The sequence below is a fragment of the Sarcophilus harrisii genome, chromosome 1, assembly GCF_902635505.1.
Source record: "Sarcophilus harrisii chromosome 1, mSarHar1.11, whole genome shotgun sequence".
Taxonomy (NCBI): Eukaryota; Metazoa; Chordata; class Mammalia; order Dasyuromorphia; family Dasyuridae; genus Sarcophilus; species Sarcophilus harrisii.
The window spans coordinates 675,598,258-675,617,989 of NC_045426.1; the positions used below are offsets into that span (position 1 = coordinate 675,598,258).

At 35.5% G+C, this 19,732-nt stretch overlaps 1 protein-coding gene and 1 non-coding gene across 6 annotated transcripts in view; both read right to left on the minus strand.

The window, feature by feature from the left end:
- Positions 1 to 19,732, minus strand: part of LOC100933889 (E1A-binding protein p400-like) — a 136,130-nt gene that overhangs the window by 16,991 nt on the left and 99,407 nt on the right. For 3 of the 5 annotated variants that reach the window (XM_031948372.1, XM_031948371.1, XM_023496948.2), the window contains exons 27-44: positions 19,061 to 19,155; positions 18,198 to 18,481; positions 16,108 to 16,310; positions 15,845 to 16,014; positions 14,628 to 14,824; positions 13,562 to 13,673; positions 13,236 to 13,379; positions 9,546 to 9,704; positions 9,237 to 9,320; positions 8,575 to 8,703; positions 8,105 to 8,149; positions 7,862 to 8,015; positions 7,173 to 7,414; positions 6,814 to 6,987; positions 3,945 to 4,081; positions 3,710 to 3,766; positions 3,215 to 3,293; positions 2,734 to 3,072 (exon numbers count right to left, since the gene is read on the minus strand). In XM_031948372.1, coding sequence (XP_031804232.1) covers positions 2,734 to 3,072; positions 3,215 to 3,293; positions 3,710 to 3,766; positions 3,945 to 4,081; positions 6,814 to 6,987; positions 7,173 to 7,414; positions 7,862 to 8,015; positions 8,105 to 8,149; positions 8,575 to 8,703; positions 9,237 to 9,320; positions 9,546 to 9,704; positions 13,236 to 13,379; positions 13,562 to 13,673; positions 14,628 to 14,824; positions 15,845 to 16,014; positions 16,108 to 16,310; positions 18,198 to 18,481; positions 19,061 to 19,155 — 2,804 coding nt within the window. Of the gene's footprint in view, positions 1 to 2,733; positions 3,073 to 3,214; positions 3,294 to 3,709; positions 3,767 to 3,944; positions 4,082 to 5,456; positions 5,505 to 6,813; positions 6,988 to 7,172; positions 7,415 to 7,861; positions 8,016 to 8,104; positions 8,150 to 8,574; positions 8,704 to 9,236; positions 9,321 to 9,545; positions 9,705 to 13,235; positions 13,380 to 13,561; positions 13,674 to 14,627; positions 14,825 to 15,844; positions 16,015 to 16,107; positions 16,311 to 18,197; positions 18,482 to 19,060; positions 19,156 to 19,732 lie in introns of all 5 variants that reach the window. The other 2 variants (XM_031948373.1, XM_031948370.1) reach the window with 1 other exon arrangement.
- Positions 15,257 to 15,391, minus strand: LOC111719252. The gene has a single exon (XR_002769458.1). It is a non-coding gene; the product is annotated as a small nucleolar RNA SNORA49 (small nucleolar RNA).

Below are 19,732 nucleotides of genomic sequence, written 5' to 3' on the forward strand. Positions count from 1 at the left end.
AAAAAAATCCAACAGATCCTGTTTTGACTGAAGAATGAGCCACTTTTTGATTTTCTTTATATTAAGAGATACAGATGATATAAAAGGACTAAAATCAAACGAAAAGGACAGGCAACTCTACTTTCACAACAACTACCCTCAAGTCACTTTACTAGAGAAAAACATGTATATACATCATCATAAACAAGAATCTATACGTAATGAACCTAAAGTAAATTGTATGTTAGATTGAACCAAAATCCAGGAAGAGAACTCATACAATTCAGAACAGAAAAAGTGGCCCTTGCTTTGTTTAGAAAGTAGCAAGGGATTATGCACAGTGAAGGGGAGGATTAAAGACAGTTCCATCTGAGTAAGAGAAGCAGATGAAATGGAGAGGAAAGAATCTCTTCAAAGACAGGCTAGCACTGGACTGTGAAGGACTTTAAATGTCTACATTCTTTTGTCACAGGGTTAACTGACAGTCACTGGTGCTCATTCAACAGGAGGAAATATGGTCAAACCTGAGTATTTATTTGGGAGAGGAGAGAGAATAAGGGCCAGAAGGATGATGAGACTACCACAATGGTCTAGGCCAAAGGGCATGAACCCACATGCTGACACAACAATAAAAATCACTATTATACAACCATCAATCTGCCTGAACAAATAGCATGATCTAAACTATATGTGCCTGGGACAGCTAGGTGGTGCAGTGGATAGAACACCAGCCCTTAAGTCAGGAGGACCTGAATTCAAATCTAGCCTGATATACTTATCACTTCCTAGCTGTGTGACCGTGGGCAAGTCACCTAACCCCAATTGCCTCAAGCAAAAAAATAAAAACTAAATAAATAAATAAACTTTATGTGCCTAATACAGCTCTTTGAGCAGTTGCATAGGTAGAATCAACAGGTCTGAAGATGAGAGGCAAATAAGAAGGAAGAGTTGGGAATGAGTCAGAAGCTATAAACCAGAGGTTCTGTAGAAATCATAGTACCCTTGACAAAAACAACACATTTAGAAAAGGGTAAGGGGCAGTTTTAAGGGCAAAAGGTTGAGTTTTATTTTGGACATGCCAAATATGGAACATCCAAGTACAGATTTCTAGAAGGAAGTTTTTTTTTTTTTTTTTTTTAAAGGAATAGAGTTCAGGAGCCAGATGAGGACCGAATAATATAGTTCTGTCCCCTCCCCTCCATTTATATGACCATTCCAAATTCAGATCCTCATCAACTCTCACTCCAACTATAGGAGTGTCTTAATTGGTCTCCTTGCCTAAAGCTTTTCTGATGTATCTTTCCCCTCTTTGACTGATATTTATTTCTAAACAGGTCTGACTTTGTCATTCCCCTGTACAATAAGTTCCTGAGGCTCTCTCCACCTTTTAGGATTAAAAAAAAGTCTGTCTTTGGCATTTAAAGGACTTTACAAACTAGCCCCAACCCATGTTTCCTCATCTCATACATCTAGTTGGCCAACTTGCCCTGCCTTGTCAAGGTTATTATCTCCCCCTCTAGCCTTCACTTAGCCCTTATTTCCAACTCTTGGACCTCCTCAATCCTGTTCAAAGAGCAACTCAAGGACCAATCATTGATAATCTTTTCTGATTCTCCACAATGAGATTTTCTATTTTTACCCCTAATCTCAGGGCTAGAATTGCTTTGTATTTATTCTGTATGCAGAATACCAGTCTAGGGACTGGCCCTATTATTAAACTGTGCATACTTTTTGATCCAACAGTGTCTCTACTGGGTCTATATCCCCGAAGAGATCATGAAAAAGGGAAAAGAACATACATGTGCAAAAATGTTTTAGCAGACTTATTTGTAGTGGCAAGGAACTGGAAACTGAGTGGATCCCCTCAGTTAGGGAATGGCTGAATAAATTATGGTACATGAATGTAATGTAATATAATTGTCTTATAAGAAATGATGAACAAGTTGATTTCAGAAAAGCTTAGAGAGACTTACATGAACAGATTCTAAGTGAAATGAGTAGAACCAAGAGAATATTGCACACAGCAACAAGAATTACATAATGATCAACTGTGATGGACTTGCCCCCTTTTCAACAATGAGCAACAATTTCAACAATTTCAAGGCAATTCCACTTACATATATGTGTGTATATGTGTACATGTACATGTGCGATATGTATATATCTGTGTAGCATAGAACTATCGGGGTAGTTGTTTCTCCCCAGGAGAAGCTCCTTGAAGGCATTTTTGTCTTTGTAACCTCAATACTGAGTATTATGGTTGGTGCAGGGGATTTACTGGGTGCTTGTTAAATTAAAATGAAGAACTGAAAAATGGTTCTTGAATTCAGAAGCCCTCTTTTAGTCAATCTTTTTTTTTTTCAGTCAGACATATATTCCCTATTCTTGGTTGGTTCACCACTCCCATATTAGATATGTACTTCATTTAATAAATCCTATTAATAGTGAATAAAGCACTAGGAAAGATACCAGAAAAAAGTAATTCAAAGCTAATTATCAATTTCTTTCTTCAAAAATACAGTAAGTGGACTTTTACCAAAAAATTTCCTCCATGCAGTACTATCTTACCTATGTAGCCAATATCAATTTTTTTTTTGCATTTTCATTAAGACAAAAGAGTGAGCTTTTGCTTTGTGATTGTAGTTTCAAAATGTTCACAAATTCACTAAAGAATCACTTCTTTTTTGGTTCATGCCAAATGGTTTGAACCATATGTTTGTCTATTTTTGTTTTTAAACACGTCTCCCTTCTCACCAATACTGCTGTGCTGGCCACAGTGGTAATTGTAGTCTGCACCTTTGTTTGCTGTTGCTGCTGCTGCTGCTGCTGCTGCTGCTGCTGCTGCTGCTGCTGCTGCTGCTGTTGCTGCTGCTGTTGTTGCTGCTGTTGCTGCTGTTGCTGCTGCTGCTGCTGCTGCTGCTGCTGCTGCTGCTGCTGTTGGACTCCAGGGGGTTGAGCCTGAGGCTGGGCCTGACCTGCCTGCTGTCCAGCTGTTCCCTGCTGCCCAGGCTGCTGCTGCTGCTGCTGTTGCTGCTGCTGCTGTGGGGGCTGGGTGCCTGTCTGCTGCTGGGCCCTCTGCTGCTCAGCCAAAGCCTAAAAGGGCGCAAAAGGATACAAGAGATATGAGAAAAATAAGAACAAAAAACACAGTTCCCTGGAGTTATTGCACACTGATAGGAACAGCTTTTTTCTCCAACTAGAGAACATATGATCTGATTAAAATGTAGTTGTATACCTTTTTCTCTTTTGCAATTCTCTCAGCACGTAAAGATGCAACCTGAATTGGAGGCAGGGGTTTGTCATAGTTGATTCCACTGAAAGTAAATAGATTTATTAATGTAGGATTTATTAATCACCCATGCTCTGCTGCATGTCATGTTAACTGCTGCATATACCAAGACAAAAACAAAAAATGAAACAGTTTCTGTTCTGCCCTACCTTCAGATATTTGTATTCCCTAGCACCATCATAACAGCTAAAACCCTTTCTTTCCCAAGCTGCTGACTATCAACTGTTTAGTCTTCATGGCCACTAGAGTCTTTAAGGAATGCAGTTTAAGTTATCAGCTCAGAAGCGAGATGAAGACTGAAGATATAGATCTGTCCCCTTCTCTCCGTTAATGTGACTACCCCAAATTCAGACTCTCATTACTCTTACCTAATCTATTACAAGAGTCTTATAATTGGTCATAACTAGTCACAAGTTGGCACAAAAAAGCACATCCACATACCTTTCTGCTAACACTGAAGCATGCTTTGGATTCTTCTGGAAAGGATTCATGCCAAGTCTAAAATGGATGGAACAGAGAAGAGAGAAATGTTGAAAGCATAAAACTTTTCCAAACCAAAGAATGCCAGACGGAAAGGAAGATGTTTAAACTCTCTACATAAAAAAAGATTTACCACAAGGCACTATACTCACACCTCAAGCAAAATTAACAGAAAATGAGCATTGGAGAAACATACAAAGGCTTGATTGGGGGACTTCTCTTCCCGGCAGTCATTTTCATTAAATCAAAGTGATTTGTGTACAGCTGAGTATGGGTAGCATTCTCATCTTGAGCATAGATCTGGCTTGTACGAAGAGGACGGTTGTTTTTGCTCTGAAACAAGAGAGATGAGAACCAATCAAAATTAAAACATCAGCAAGAACCTATAATTACCTCATACATCAAGAACAGGGTTTGCTTATTTGAAAGCTAATGGAGCTAAACTAAACTTTTTGAGATTAAATACTCACAAACTTCCCTCAATTCTACCAGATATCTATATTAGTACAAACTTATTGAGGTATCCAAATTTGTGTGCCATGGAATTCAGCAGGGGAAATAAGTTTCTATTATACAGTAAGAAGAATGTTGTAATGACAAACTTTCAATAATGAATGAAAGCACAACCGTAAGAAAAGTTTGGAGTTACCATGTTAGATAAATTTTCCCTTGCCTCAAATTCTGTTCAAATAAAGTTCTCTTTAAATAATAAGTTCTTACTACCAAGAAATCTTAAAAGTGCAAAATATTAGAGCTGGAAGAGATATATTTATTTTATTCCAACCCTTACTTTACAGATGAGGAAAAGGAGTCTCAGAGAATGGAAGTGACTTGTCCAAAAACACCAAGCAAATCAGTGACAGAACTAAGACTCAAAACCAGGTCTCCCAATATCCATCTGGGGCTCTCCCCACTTTGGAAGTCCTGCCTCTACAAATTCTCATCATAAATACAATGGCAATGGAACTCAACCCAATGGAGAGAATCAAGGATTCCTACAGAGACTGTAAGAGTGTGTGTACATATATAGTTATAGATATAAGCAGCTAGTTTATTCTTAAGTAACACCTTTAATGAAGAAGGATAACTCCAAGGAAATTTAGAACCAGAAAATATGCATATAAGATTAAAATATCACAAGATAATTACAACTGTTCTACAGTTCAATATATATTGCATTTCCAAAACACAAAATTCAACAAAGACAGTGAGAAAAGGAAAGTGAAAAAAGAAAAAGAAAAAAAGATTTAAAGAGCATCACACAACACCAGATAATTAAATTATGCCAAAATCAAAGTTAAGAAAGACTAAGTGGTAAAAGAATTCCTGTTGAGGTGTACCTTTTTGGCTTTGAGGGAGTGAGAATTCCACTTTGATATCTCTGGTGCCAGCAGACTCTACTCTGCCACACCAAGGACCTGGGACCTAATTCTCCAAGTCTGATTCCCATGACCATTCTGAACTCCAATGGAATAACCATGGAGGGAGCTGCAGGAAGTCTTCTCCTGCTGGTGTTAAACGGGTTACTAATTGTTCTCTAATGCCCAGAAGCAAATCCTTTAGCTCTAGGAATGAAAGGCACTGTAGCAAATTCTGAATGGTCAAACTTTTGTAAACAAAAGAATTCTGAGTCTGTTTTTTATGTGTGCTTCTTTGCATTGGCTCTAAAACAAGGTTTTCCAATTTATTCAGAATATCACCTTCATACCTTATAAATATTTTTTGCCTTTTTCTTTGGATTAGCTTCATAAATCAGCTATAAGAGAAGAAAACATTTTAGCTTCATTTTTTCTATATTAAGGTTATGGCTAATTACCATTAATGCTTCCAAAACACACAGACATTAAAGCACTTCAGGAAGTCTCATTTGTGAAGGTACCTCATAATGCTATTATGAAGAAAGTTTGTTTTGTTCGAAGCAAACAAATGCTTCATTTTGAAATTAAAAATTTTCCAAAAAAAAAAAAAAAAAGATGATTTAGAATACAGAAACTAGGTAATTTTTTCAATGAATATAAAATTCTAAATTTATCCCCCCCAAAAGTATTAATTTATCATCTAAAATTTTGGAGGACTCTCTAAAAATGCCTGCCTTTGTACCCTGTTACTGTTGGAAAGCTATAATCATAGTAACAGGAATCTAAGAATCTGGTTAGAGTGGATGTAGATTCTACCACCTATTTTTATTTTATTTTTATACATACATATATATATATATATATATATATATATACACACACACACACACACACACAAATTCTATATTTGTGTGTATTGTGTGTATACAAATATACAAAATATGTATATACATATATCACCACAAATAGGGTATGGGACAGAGAGAGACCACTGCATTCAACAAAATACATTTTTACTGACATGGACTAAAGCCAGACAGATGCTTTCCAGTATTGTATAGTTTTGAGATTCTCCCATAGAGAGTCAAGCAGTCATGCAGCATGGAAGAGGTAGTTGCATGAGGAAAGCCAGATGAAAAAACAGAGAGAGACAACCAAACAGGGCCTGAGAGGAAAAACATTGCAAAGTGGAGACCAGAGTAATCATTATTTCTGGAGGGGGAAAAATAGTTCTTCTTCTTTTCTCAACTAGGACACCCATTCTAGTCTGTTGCTTTTTTTTTTTTTAAACAAAAGTTAATAAACCATTAACTATACTATAAATGTATTGTAAATTTCTGTAATTTTCAACATTCTTTTTTAAACTTGAAATAATATGTAACTCAGTCCCCCTGAAACCACTATAATTTGACAAGAGATTAAGGGAGGATTTAGTGATAAAACAATTTGGCTACAACTAGGTTCAATAATTTCTTCTGCAACCAAACTAACAAGATTATAAGATGCCTTGAAGGAATGAAGTATGTTTACATGGTAACTTCACCGATGACTTCAGAATAGAATTTTGCTGCTGGGTGGAAAGTTTTGCTTCAAATAACATATTTTTACAATGACTTGATGAAAATTATTTGATCTAGTAATAAAAATTCTAAATTACTGTTCTTTTATGCTTAGTTTCTGGAAAAGCATAAGTGAGCTTAAACTTACCTTTCCCTCTTCTCTAGGAATGATGACATTTTCATAACGGTTTCGGCACTGTTTGGAAGATCGATAAACTCGACTACAGGAATTAACAACATCACTAACAAGATCCCAATTAGGAGTGTGCGCTGGTGACACAACCGTGAGATTTAAAGGAAGCTCAAGCAGCTGCTTTACTGCCTAAGGAGAGAAGTTTCAGATTAAAATATGTCCACAAAAGTATGAATCAATTTATTTTTCTGCATCTAAGGAAGACTTACTACAGAAAACCACAGAAGCAAGGAATAGCATAAGGGTAGGGAGAGGCGCGGAGTAGCACAAGGGTAGGGAGAAACATATTGAAAGAATCATTGGCAAAGTCTCACCTGCAGCAATGCCCAGTCTTCACTGATGAGCCATTCTGGGTTGTCCTGCCCAGTCTCTGCTGTTGGTTTGACAAAAGTTGGCAAAGGTTTGGCAAACTGGGTCTGCTGCTTCAAAAGAATGTTCTTCTTCTGTTCTTTGCCCTCTCGTCGCATTTTCAACATCCCCGGAGTCGCCCGGTCAAAAAGGGATCGAGGAGGAATGACAGCCTCCCCATGCCGCTGCTTTTTCTTCCGACCAACAGCTAAGAAAGAGATGTTTTCTTTAGTAAGAATAGGACACTGGTGAAAGTGATCACAATGAGCAAAGGAAAGCTACATACTACTGGGCAAAGAGACAATATCTACAAAGTACTATGCTAGTCAGATCCCACAAAATGTGAACTTTTATCAATTAAAAATGTGTGTCTATTCCCCACCAGTGCAAAAAGGCTTAATGATACATATGAACTCACATGTCTTGTAAATCACATTTGGAGGATTTTAGTTAAGTTTCATTTTAATTTTTTAACTCAAGTATAGCTTAAGCGAACAAACAAAAATTGTTGAATACAGCTAGTCACTTCCTTTTAAAAGCCAAATCCTTTAACCAGCAAGTAATATTGTACACTTTCCTAAGACGAGATACAGCCCAGATGAGCAAACAATTGACATTGGTTAAGTCCATCTAGGAATTGTATGGCCCCATTTACCAGAGGGATCTGTCTTGTGTCGCTTACGCTCCTTCCGGACATACACTGGAGGGAGCTTAGATTCAGGGATGGGTGTGTTCTCATACATCAGACACATGACTGAGTCAATATAAATGTCATTGTCATCTTGAGGAGGAGTGGGAGGAGTCCAAAGCTGTGCAAAGAAAATATTTGCCATTACATTTGTCATATAAATGTGAAATCTGCTTGACAGTGAAAACAAAATTAAATGAAGTGACTCACTGGCATAATTTCTGTCTGTCCATCAGTATCTTCATAAACATATTCCTGTAAGGGATATGGTGAATGTTAAGGATTTAAGAGAACACTGAACATTTTGACTTAAGAACAAGTCAACAAGAACAAGAAAAAGGATTTTAATTGTTGCAACCAAAATATGTATGATAAGCATATTGTGGAAGATAATATTCTTTTCCATAATAATTAGTAAGATTTTTACAAAAATCTCACCCCAGATGGATACTTATGTTTTTAATCAGAAATGGATCAGTTACATCTTTTTTATGGAAGATATATTTGATTTTAAGTTATACTTTATTATAGCTTTTAATATTAAAATTTATATATTTATAAAATAATAAAATTAAAACGATTTTAAAAATTAATACAACCATGTATGAAATTACAAACACTTCCAACAATGATGCTCAAACACTTTCTTTTCTGGGGCTTTAGGGGTACCCTAACATTACCATGTTGTAGGCATCTTCTCTGGTATACGTCAATAATTCTTCCTCTTCCTCTAACAATGCTGTGGCATCCCTTTCCTTAAGTCGTTTCATATTATTAGATTCCCACTCCTTTGAAGCAATTGCTACCTCCTAGGAACAGGATTCACCAGAAAAGACACTTCTAAAAATCTTGGTTCACAAAAAAAAAAATCATAAGCACAAATTCTATTATGTACTACCGCCTTCACTTCAAATTTCTTCTTCCTTTTTCTCTTCTTTTCACAATTTTAACTAAATACAGACATCCTTTCTCTTACTATCCAATACAGATGCTAACACTTATTACTTGTAATCTAAGCTACATACCATTATTCTTGAACACACTCTCACTCCAATACGAAAGTTATATACAAATTCATCCTCTGCTTAAAAAGCTTCTACAAGACTATCAGCAATTATATTCATTATTTGCCTTATGCAAGGCAAATAACTTCATGGAGTCCAAGATTCCTCATTTTAGAGGATTGGTGTGAGGGAAACATGTATTATTATAAAACTTAAATACAAAGTACTTAAGTTAAAATGTTACTATTATTTCTCAAGTAGTATTGCGTTAATTGTTTTGAAACTGCATTTAAGTCATATCCCTTTTAAACTCAAGACACACAAAACTAGTCTCTTACCTCAATATCCCTTGGTTTTTCCTGGTCAATGGAAGCATGGAATAATTCAAGATAATTCAAAGCATACTTCTCAATTGGTGTGAGCTGTTTTAAAATACACATTTGATAAAGATCATTAGTAAGAAGTTAATAAAATTCAAGTCTCTTTTTCACCCCAACATTTTAAATAATGAGTCACGGTACATGTCCCAATTAAAATTGGAGCTTTCCATGTGGTAATCAAATATTGTTGTTACCTACATGGAGCTTGAATTTTTAAAATGAAAAATTTTAAAATAAAAATTGAAAAATTTTTAAAAATCACTGCACCTGTTCCATAAAGTCAGCTAATTCTTCTAATTGTGAAGGTTCTTCATTAACTCTTGGATCATCTAATTCTGATGACAGAATATCAGCACTTGTTTCAATCACTGTTGTTTCTTCATATTTTGAGGTATCATCCTCCAAATATTCAATACTCTTAAGAGCCTTGAGAAAACACATTTTCAAGTAAAATTTTACATGTTTTTAAAAGAATAATAAAAAGAAAAGTTTTTAAAATGTTTTATTCCATTGGGCATATTACATTACAAAAACCACAGTCTTCCACCCCCATTTTGCACTGACACTTCCACAAAATAAAAATTTGTCTATGTAGCACTATGCAAAAAATTTTCCACCTCTGTTTCTTACAATTTATTTAGGGAGAAAATACATAAAATACACATAAAAGATTCTGATGACAAACTAAAAGAATTTACCTAAAAAGAACGATCCAGACAAGTGGAGAGTGAAACAGTTCTTAGAAGTCTTCTGGTTCTCCCTCCCGCCCATGAGGGTGCCCATTCAAGAGCATGCTTAACAAACTGAGGTCATGGCTCAAAAGCAGCCATGAGTAGGACATAAGTGAACAGGACAAGAAAGATATGAAAGACTTTGAGTTGGTAATGAACATAAATGTTCTAAGGACAATGGGAGGTAGAAGTATCTGAGAAGTCATCCAGTCCAAACTTTTCATTTTATAAAAAAATCTAGAGACCCAGAGAAGAGAAATGGCTGGCCACAGGTCATTGAGGCAATAAGCAATGCAACCCAGACTGAACCTCAGGCCCTTTTAATCAATCCCAGTGTTTCCCCCACACCCAACATCTTCTCAGGAAAGACTGAAGGGTTTGTGGTAGTATAAGAGAAGTTTAGATAGGATCTCAGGATACAGAACAAGGGCAATTTTAGGGACACTAAAGGTTATAAAACTGCCTGGAAGGACCAAATTTCAATGTATGGATTTAACTAGCTACAACTTCTCCTAGTAGAGCAGATGAGATTATAGACTATCAAGGAGCCACAAGATGAAATTCACATCTTGGAAAGATGATTATAATAACTTGAGTGGAAAGCAAAAATTTGAGAGCATGAGAAAATAAGCGCTGCTAACTAAACATGAGTCACTAGAATAGGGGGAGAGGCCTGGGAATGAATGCTTCAAAGGGAGGAAAGATGGGGCTTTAGATAAAGAAATCAATAGTAGGTCACAAACTCAAATACAACTCAACAATATAAGAATGAAAAGGAATAGGAAAAATAGAATAAAAACAACAACAGGAAAATAGGAATAGGAATAGAAAAAGAAGAATCAGTTTCCAATTTTGGTTCTGGCCGAGTTATGGGATTTGGGGGCAAGTCTTTCCCAATGTCTGGGTCTATGATTACTAAACTATAAAATGAAATTTGTTTAATTGATCTTGAAGGTTCTGTTCTAGCACTAACATTCTAGATATGCACTGAGTTCATTTTAAAAAAAGAACTGAGGAGCAGTTAGTTGGTACAGTGGATAGAGCACCAGTGCTGAAATCAGGAGGACCCGAATTCAGATCTGGCCTCAAATACTTAACACTTCCTGGCTGTGATACCCTGGGCAAGTCACTTAACCCCAATTGCCTCAGGAGGGGAAAACTAATAAAATGGTGGGGCAGCAGTTAGGTAGGTCAGCTAAAAGAGATGACGGGAGCTTGGGTTGTACGAGGAGAGGTACAACTTCAAAGTCCTCCTGTCCTCGGACCTCATCAGATCAAACTCCATCTGAAAAAAGCAAAACTTGAAAAGCTAAAATGTGAACAAAGGAGGACAACTGAAGGGAAGGGCCCTGAGTACATGATATAGAAAGATCAGCTAAAGGAATTAGGCAAGTTACCCTGGAGAAGAGAAGGCTCAGAGAAGGACCTCTAAGTATGTGAACAGTTATCATATAGAGAAGTCAGACTTACTTTCTGACCTCAGAGGGTACATCATGCACAGAATATGGAAGTCCCCACAAATAGAAGCATACCAACGTAGAATGGACTACTTTGAGGAGATATGGGCCCCACTTCTTAGAGGCAGAAGCTGGAGAATCACATTGTGTAGAAGAGAAATTCCCTTCATCTATGGGCTGAACCATACGGCAAATGAAATACTTTTCAACTCTCAACTTCTGTGATTCTAGATCGGAATGCTAAGGTCTAAATCCTGGGGGAATTCTCATAGTCCATACCTGAGTAGTGACATCGGAGTAGGTAGAAAACCATAGGGTTTAGTCAGATTTCATGGGGTTAAGAATTGTCATAAAAGAACAGCAACAAACAATAATGATCATATGTTGGAGAATTTTGCCAGGAAAAGAAAAAGAAAAGAAATATGAATTGCTAGAGCAATAAAAGAAAGTTCTGGGTTTTTTTAATTTCAAAAGTAGAAATCCACACATTTAAAAGAGCATGAGATAGTGGAAAAGGAGGTGATGACAAAGAAATAATCAGAATTACACTATCTAATACATGTAGGACACTGTACTAGGTGAAAAAGAATAAAGGGAAGTCACAGATACTCTCTTCAATAATTTGCAATCTAACAGAAAGAAGTACAAATATAAGGTACAAAGGACCACACAGTGAGTACAGAGGAAAGGCCCAGACAAGTTGCTATAAGAAATTTAAGGGACTTAAAAAAATCTTCATTAGAGGGGCAGCACTCTTGAAGAACAAGGTCTTGAAGAAAGGGAAGTATGTTAACAAGTGAAAATTAAAGGGGGAATATTCATTTCAGACAGCAACTCAATAGCTGAGTAACTAATTAAACAAGATTTTTCAGAAGTCAATGTCACAATCTAGAAAACAGGAAGAAAAGATGAGGAACACAACTCTCTATAACAAGAAGTTCTCTCAAGTAAAAAGGCAGGATTCAATACTCAAAACAAATGGCTAAAATCTTCACAGTTAAAAAAACGAAATATGATTATTTGCTAAGGATAAATGAAGACATTATAGAACTGGAGCCTTGAAAACAGAAGAGTTGAAATAGTTATTTGGGATGGATTTGGGATAGCGAGGTAACCTAGTGAATATAGCAGTAGGCTTGAAGTCAGGAAGACTCATCTTCATGAGTTCAAATCTGGCTTTAGACACTAGCTATGTGACTCTGGCAAAGTCACTTAGTCCTGTTGGCCTTAGTTCCTCATCTGTGAAGTGATTTGGAGAAACTGCAAACCACTCCGGTATCTCTGCCAAGAAAACTGCAAAATGGGGCCATTGAGATCTAAACATGGCTAAAATGACTGAACCACAAAGTAGGGAGGAGGAGTGGAAGAACTAAATGGACTTTAATGAAATCAAGGAGATGAATAAAAATATTAGTGAGAAGCATCTCTAGCCTAATTACAAATGAATCAGATCTCTGTGGTTTTGTGTCTTTCTTCTATAGACAATTGCTCTGCTCTGAAAAAAGCTGAATTTCAAAAAGGCAAGGAAATTAAGAATGGCAGTATAGGTAATATTAATACAGAAAACTATAGACTTAAAACTCAGAATAGATTCAAATGCAGCTGGAAAGGAGTGGAATAACTAAGAATAATGAATAATGAGAGGTCCAGGAAGGCTAGAGAGCAACAACTTCAGTGATATGAGGAAGTGAGAGAAAAAAATGGTAAAGAGGTTTTGGGTCTCTTAAAAGGACATCCTTTTTGCTAGCTGCTTCTTCAGGAAAAGTTACCTCTATAAAAGGCCTTGCGATTTTAGGTGCAATTGCTTCTGAGGCAGAGGGCTCCTGAGGAAGAACCACAAATTCTTCAGCTTTAACTCTGAAACCAGAGTCTTCTACAGGAGAGTGAACATCAAATAGCTCCTGGATAGTTTGCTGAAAAATTAAAACGATCATGTCTTTCAATAATTAAGGACACACTTTAATACCCAATCTTAAGTAAAAGCTCTAGGTGTGAAGAATTATTAGAGGTCATTATCTTGGTTTTGAATATCAAAAACAATGCAACAAATTGTGTAATATAAATTGATTGAGGATTTTTAACACACTAAAAATACCTGAGTTAAAAATGCCATGGAATAGTCATTTCCTTGAGCAGCAACCTCTCTTATCAAATCTTTAGTTCCATTCTTCAACAACTTTTCTTCAATGGAATTGCCACTCACAAGCCTATATAAGAAGAAAAGTTTTATTAAATAATTTTATGTGACAATGAAAAAGTGTAGAGCTAGAAGTCACTGATACAACAGCAGGAATTGTTTCTAAAATCAATGGTGATAAAGTTTAAATATATATAGATTTGAAGCTTCCAAAGCACTCATATATTTCATTTGTTATTCACAACTCTGTAAAAGTGATGGAGCAGATACTACTCACATTTCAAAAATGAAAAAACCTGAGACTCAGAGAATTAAATGATCTACCAAAGGTAACACATAAAAAAAATGGTATAGTCAAGCTGGGACTCTGCCTATGAATTCACTGACCTAGACCCCACACATTATTACTTTTGACTACATACCAAAAACGAGAAACAACTAAATAATGTTGAGTTGTCAAGAGACATAGATGTCTAGCTAAAAGTTGTTTTCAGAAAGATGTATAAGAAGATATAACTAAGAGTCATTCATTAAATACTAGAAATAGAATAATAGTTTTTCTGTACAATTCAGAGGCCAGTTTTAGAAAACTCTAAATATATATGTATGTACATGTATATGTATGTGTATATACACACACACTTATAATTTTAATGCTTGCAGTTATTAGCAAGAGAGATTCAACTTCTTTCAAAACCTTTTAATTATTTTTTGTAAAATGTTAAGTACAACCATAACATCAATTGTTTTCCTAAAATCTGAGTATTTTGAGGAAGGGGACAAACAAATGGAAAAATGAAAAGGGTAGGATAACAAAAATAAATTGAAATAAAAATTGGTGAAGTACAAATGAATAGGAAAAAAAAGTTAATTTTCAAAAAGGTGAAATGTTTTAATCTTGTTTGCCCCCCCCCCCCAAAAAATGCTGATCTTTGTTTTTATTGGATACATGGGTTTTTGAAAAGCATTTTGTGAAGCTTTTTGTCATATAAGAACAAAATCAGATTCTTGAAGTGAAGATTACCTGTATATGTGGATATCCTTGCTTCTTCCAATTCTATCACACCATTCTTGAGCCTTTGCATCCATCACTGGATTTAAGTCATTATCATAAAATACAACTGTATCAGCTTCTACAAGATTTATACCTGTAGAGCGACTGTGGGTAGAAAGAATGGCGCAAAATATCCGCTTGTCTTTGTTGAAACTCTTCATCAGTTCCTGAATTAGAAATGAAATGCTTGTAAGAATGATAATAAAAAGTTAAATGGAAGATTAGCAATTAATCGTTGTTATTCAGTCATTCAATCATGTCCAATTCTTTGTGATCCAATAGCAGACCAATACCATCCTTGATGTTTTCCTGGCAAAGATACTGGAGTAGTTTGTCATTTCCTTCTCTAATTATATCCATAAATTAGACTGTATTCTGAAATCTAAAAGTGCCTAACTCATCTGTTATATGGGGAATACTGCACCATGGTTATTTTAATATTAAAATTCATTTTTGAAAATGTCCTAATTTTTATCAATACATGCTGACATGTTTCTGAACTTACATAGTGATTTTTAACTACTTATAATGAAGAAATCTTCAGATAGTGTAAGGAATATTTGGTTCACCAGTAGGAAAATGAAATACTCTTCTACAATAATGTCAGCACCAACTGTAGGCCCCAAAAGAAAACCCAGCTCTTATTGGGGAGGGAAATGTGCTTTCTGATATTTCCTCAGACAATGCCAGGGCACTCTATGGTCAAGAAAGCCCCTGGAGTAAGGCTGAGGAAGAAGGGAGACAAGTAATGCTCATTAATGACAAATGCTAATTAAGTTAAATACTCTTTTTAAAAAAAAGAACTCTACTGAATTTCAGAATTATACTATTTTGCAAAAAGATTACATTTTTGGTATCTGAACACTACTACTAACTAGTACCTAGGACTGACCTTATAGGTCCCTGAAGTTACTTTATACTGACACAAAAATACAAATCACTACTATACAACCATCAAGCTGCCTGAACACAATAGCATGATCTAAACTATCTGTACCTAACTTAGCTCTATCAGGTCAGAATCAAAGGATTTATGGATTCAGAGAGATTAAGTAACTCAGTTCTTGATTATGTAGACTGTTCCCTTAAGATGAAAACCATTAAATTACTTAACTGTACTATAACAAATTCCATTCTTTAAAAAGGCTATTGCTAAATCCTCAAGTGATCAACAAGTCCTCTCTTACCTGGCGTTGTTCACTGTTAGCATTTTCATCAACTCTTACATAGGTTAGATAATGGAAGTCCAAGAACATTTCCAAAATATCTAACATCAGAATCATCTGTGATAAGATCAGCACTCGACGACCCTCAGATTTTAACTTCTGAAGCAAAATAGCTAAAGCTTCTAGTTTTCCTATAAAAATAATACCATAAGAATATTTGATGACAAAATTAAAATACAATCCATTGTAATTTATTTTTGCTAAATATCTAACTCTGTTCATACCTGAATCATATTGTACCAGTCTGAGTTCAGGAAACTGCAATACCTTGAGGTTTGTTATTTTATGTAATTGTTGTAAATAGGGAGCAGTCTGCTCTTTCAGACAGTGCCTGAAAATCTTCATTTTGTGACTATAAGCAGGTGGTGGTTTAGCCACATACAAGCAAGGAGGAGCAGCCACCACAGCTGGAAGCACACAGGCCATCCTGTGAAAAGAACAGAATCCCCCAGTTACACCAGAAAACCCCTCACTACCAGGTGGCTGCAGGGGAGCTCTTTTGCCCTCTTCAAAATGTTTCTGAGGAAGAAGGGAAGAAAAAGGACAAGATATTTAATAACTAGGCTTTGAAAAGTGAAATAATTACAAAATTGCAGAAATACTTTAATGAATCATCTATAGTATCATAACAATTCAAACATTTTAAACTACAATATACAAAAAGCTCAGGGCATGGTTCTATGAGGGACACAGACTCTATTTTCTAAGAATTTTATAATCTAGTCAAGTGATTCTCAAACCTTTTGGTCCCGGGCCTTTTTTCACTCTTAAAAATTCTTGAGGACCCTTCCCCTCACCAAAGATGTTTTGCTTATATGGGACATATCTATCAAAATGTCTTAGTATTATTAGAAAAACCATTTTCACCTTATAAACACTTGAAATTGTCTCTGGGGATCCAAACTTTGAAAATTGTTGCTCCAGAAAAATGCAGAATAACTAACACAAAAACTGAGTTTAAAAGAAAGACTGCATGGATAATGAACCCAGGTAACTCAGGAAACTATGTCCTGATTGAGACCCAGATGAAGATTTCCTCAAACAAGATGAAAAAGGAACAATTTAGTTTGTTTCTTTCCAACTTTTCCTTCTAATCTGATAGAAGAAAAAACTGTTTATGATGGAAATATTTTAGAAGCTCTGCCAAGGAGATGGAATAGGTACTAGATTAGATGTTATAGTGAGATTTAGTTTCAGAAGTGAGGGTGGGGACATATATCAAGCCAAAGACAAATTTCAAAGGAGGAATAGAGGTGAGAACAGGCTCATGTATTATCAGTGGGAAACAAAGAAGGTAAGCCCCATGTCACAATTGTAATTGGTCACTCTTGTCATTTAAGGGTGCTTTTGAAATTTCCTGGGTATATATTTCTTGTGATATGTGAACAATTAAAATAGGAATGAAGATTTGTTTTGTTTTTCTTTGATTTTAACAGCTGTGCATAGACTACAAGGCTTAAACTATTGACTTATCTTCCTAATTACTTAGTACACAATAGTAACAGAGAAACTGCTCAGGCTTAACACAGGTTTCAGTCTACTTGTGCTACTGTGACAAATGTGGAAGCAGAGTAACTGTGCCCAAATGAATAAATGCCATGTCTTTGCTGCTAAATAAATGCTCTTTTTAAATTGCTATTAAAAAAAAAAAACTGAAAATAAAATAAAAGCAGTGCATTAACTAATGGAAGAGCAATGGATCTAGAGTAAGAGAAAGGGGCTTAACAACCGACTAATGCTTATCATATGTAGGATACTGACAAAGTCCACTCTTCTGGGCTTCTTTGGCCTTCCAAGTGCTCCTCTCCAAGATGAGGGTGTGTACCACACTGTATCTGAGGCCCTTCTTAAGTCTAAATTTCCTCCTTCAATACAGACAAGCTACTTATTTGATTCTTCCAATTCTTCTCTCTTTTGAGAGCAAACAAGAATGCCAAAGCTTCCATGTCACCATTCACCTAATGACTGCTCCCCAAAATGCAGGCACATGTTCCTGCACTACATGAGCCCTCAGAGAGGATCCTGACTGTTTCAAGCCAAAATAAAATTTAATATCTCCCCTATTTTCCTATTTCTGTCAGGAGATTTAATATCCTTACAAGTTCTCAGAATCATAGGCTTAACTCCTAAGAGTTAAAAGCTCTTTCAAGTATAAATTTGAGAAAATTCTCAATAATTTTTAAGAGGGACTTTAAAAGAAGAATGTTGAAAGAGCAAGATATTCCCAAAATTACATGTAAAATGGCACCAAATGAAACCATTAAAAAAAAAAAAAAAAAAAAAGCAAAACTCAAGTCTGCCCAGGTTATAATACCTATTCATAACATCATGGAGGGATTCTCTTCGTTGTTCCAAGGTCAACATTAAACACTGAAGCACATCAGTTGTGTTTTCTGAGGAAGAAGCATAACAGTTGGCCATGCCAGCCCAACGCCATCTATTTCTCTCTGCAGTCCCACGCAAAGGTGTCTTCTTCCAATTAATCAAAGAGCAGATTCCTAACAAATCACTGCCATAGACAGGAGTTCTGGAACAACGCCGCTCATTACCCAGAAAAATTCGATCCAGCCTTTCTTTCAAAAGTCTATTTTTTTCCTCCTTTCGGTAAAATAAAATTAAGAGCTTGGTCATTCAGGTATGGAAAAGGAAATAATTAAATAATTAAACAAGAAGTAATATGCCTACTTATCAAATAGAAATTACTGAAGTCTTTTGTGAATGGTGTTGCTCTGAACACTTCATAACACTTAACAGTCATGCTCCCTGCTTCTTTGGGGTTAATGATATAAATAAATCAGAGGGGAAAGTTTTATTTTCTCTAGCTTTGTTTAAAAATTATTTCTTAGGAGCACCTAGCGTAGTTAAGTTTCCATAATACCTCAGAGGTCAACACTGAAAGCTGGATGTTTTATAATAAAACAAGACAGGATTTACTGTTTTATTCAAATTAGATTATAGAAAAGCTAAATTTTAATGGAAATTAGGATCTTTTAAAAATAATTCTATAATAGGAAATTCTTATTTTAAAATTTTATTCAAAACCAGCTATTTTTTTTCAAATAATATTTATTTGCTAAAACCTTATCAAGGTAACATGTAACTTCTGAAAACTTATAAAAGCTGGAATTTCCTTTAACAAAGAGAAAGTTGATGGTTAGAATTTAGTAAGTTACAAACCTGTGTTGGGCCTCCTACAGGATTGGCCATTTTTGATACTAGTCCAGCTTCTCCTGATGTCAAGGAATTAACTGCAGTTCTCCCTGGAACACCTACTACAATTTAAAAAATAGTCAAAATTAATTCACACTTCCCTGAAAAAATTTAAGCTTCTTTAATGAATCCCCTTTTTCATAAAAACAAAACCCAATATAATCCTGAGTGGGATACACAGAAAATATTTAATTTGAAATGGGCAAATTTGGTATCTAGAAATTTAATATTATGAAAACTTACATTTTATTTTTCTCTTAAAGTTCCCCCTCTTCTGAAATACATAGCACCAAAACACCATGCTAGTATCAGTATTAATTACAAGAAAAAGGCAACCCTGAAAAATATTTAATTACCCAACTAGCTCAGGGGAAAATGAAATAATTGCTTAGAACACTCTAAAAGAGAAACTGAAGTGTTTGGTGTTCTCAATTGCGGGGCTATGATGTTGAAAGGACTCAAGGAAAAAAATTATTTCTGCCATTTCAGCCTCTATTGTGTTAAAAATAGGATAAAGAATATTAATATGACTCAAAATTCCAAAAAATTATTTTACTGAGCTAGAAAAAATAACAAAATTCATCCGGAAGAAAAAGTCAAGAATATCAAGGGAATCAATGAAAATAAATGTGAAGAAAG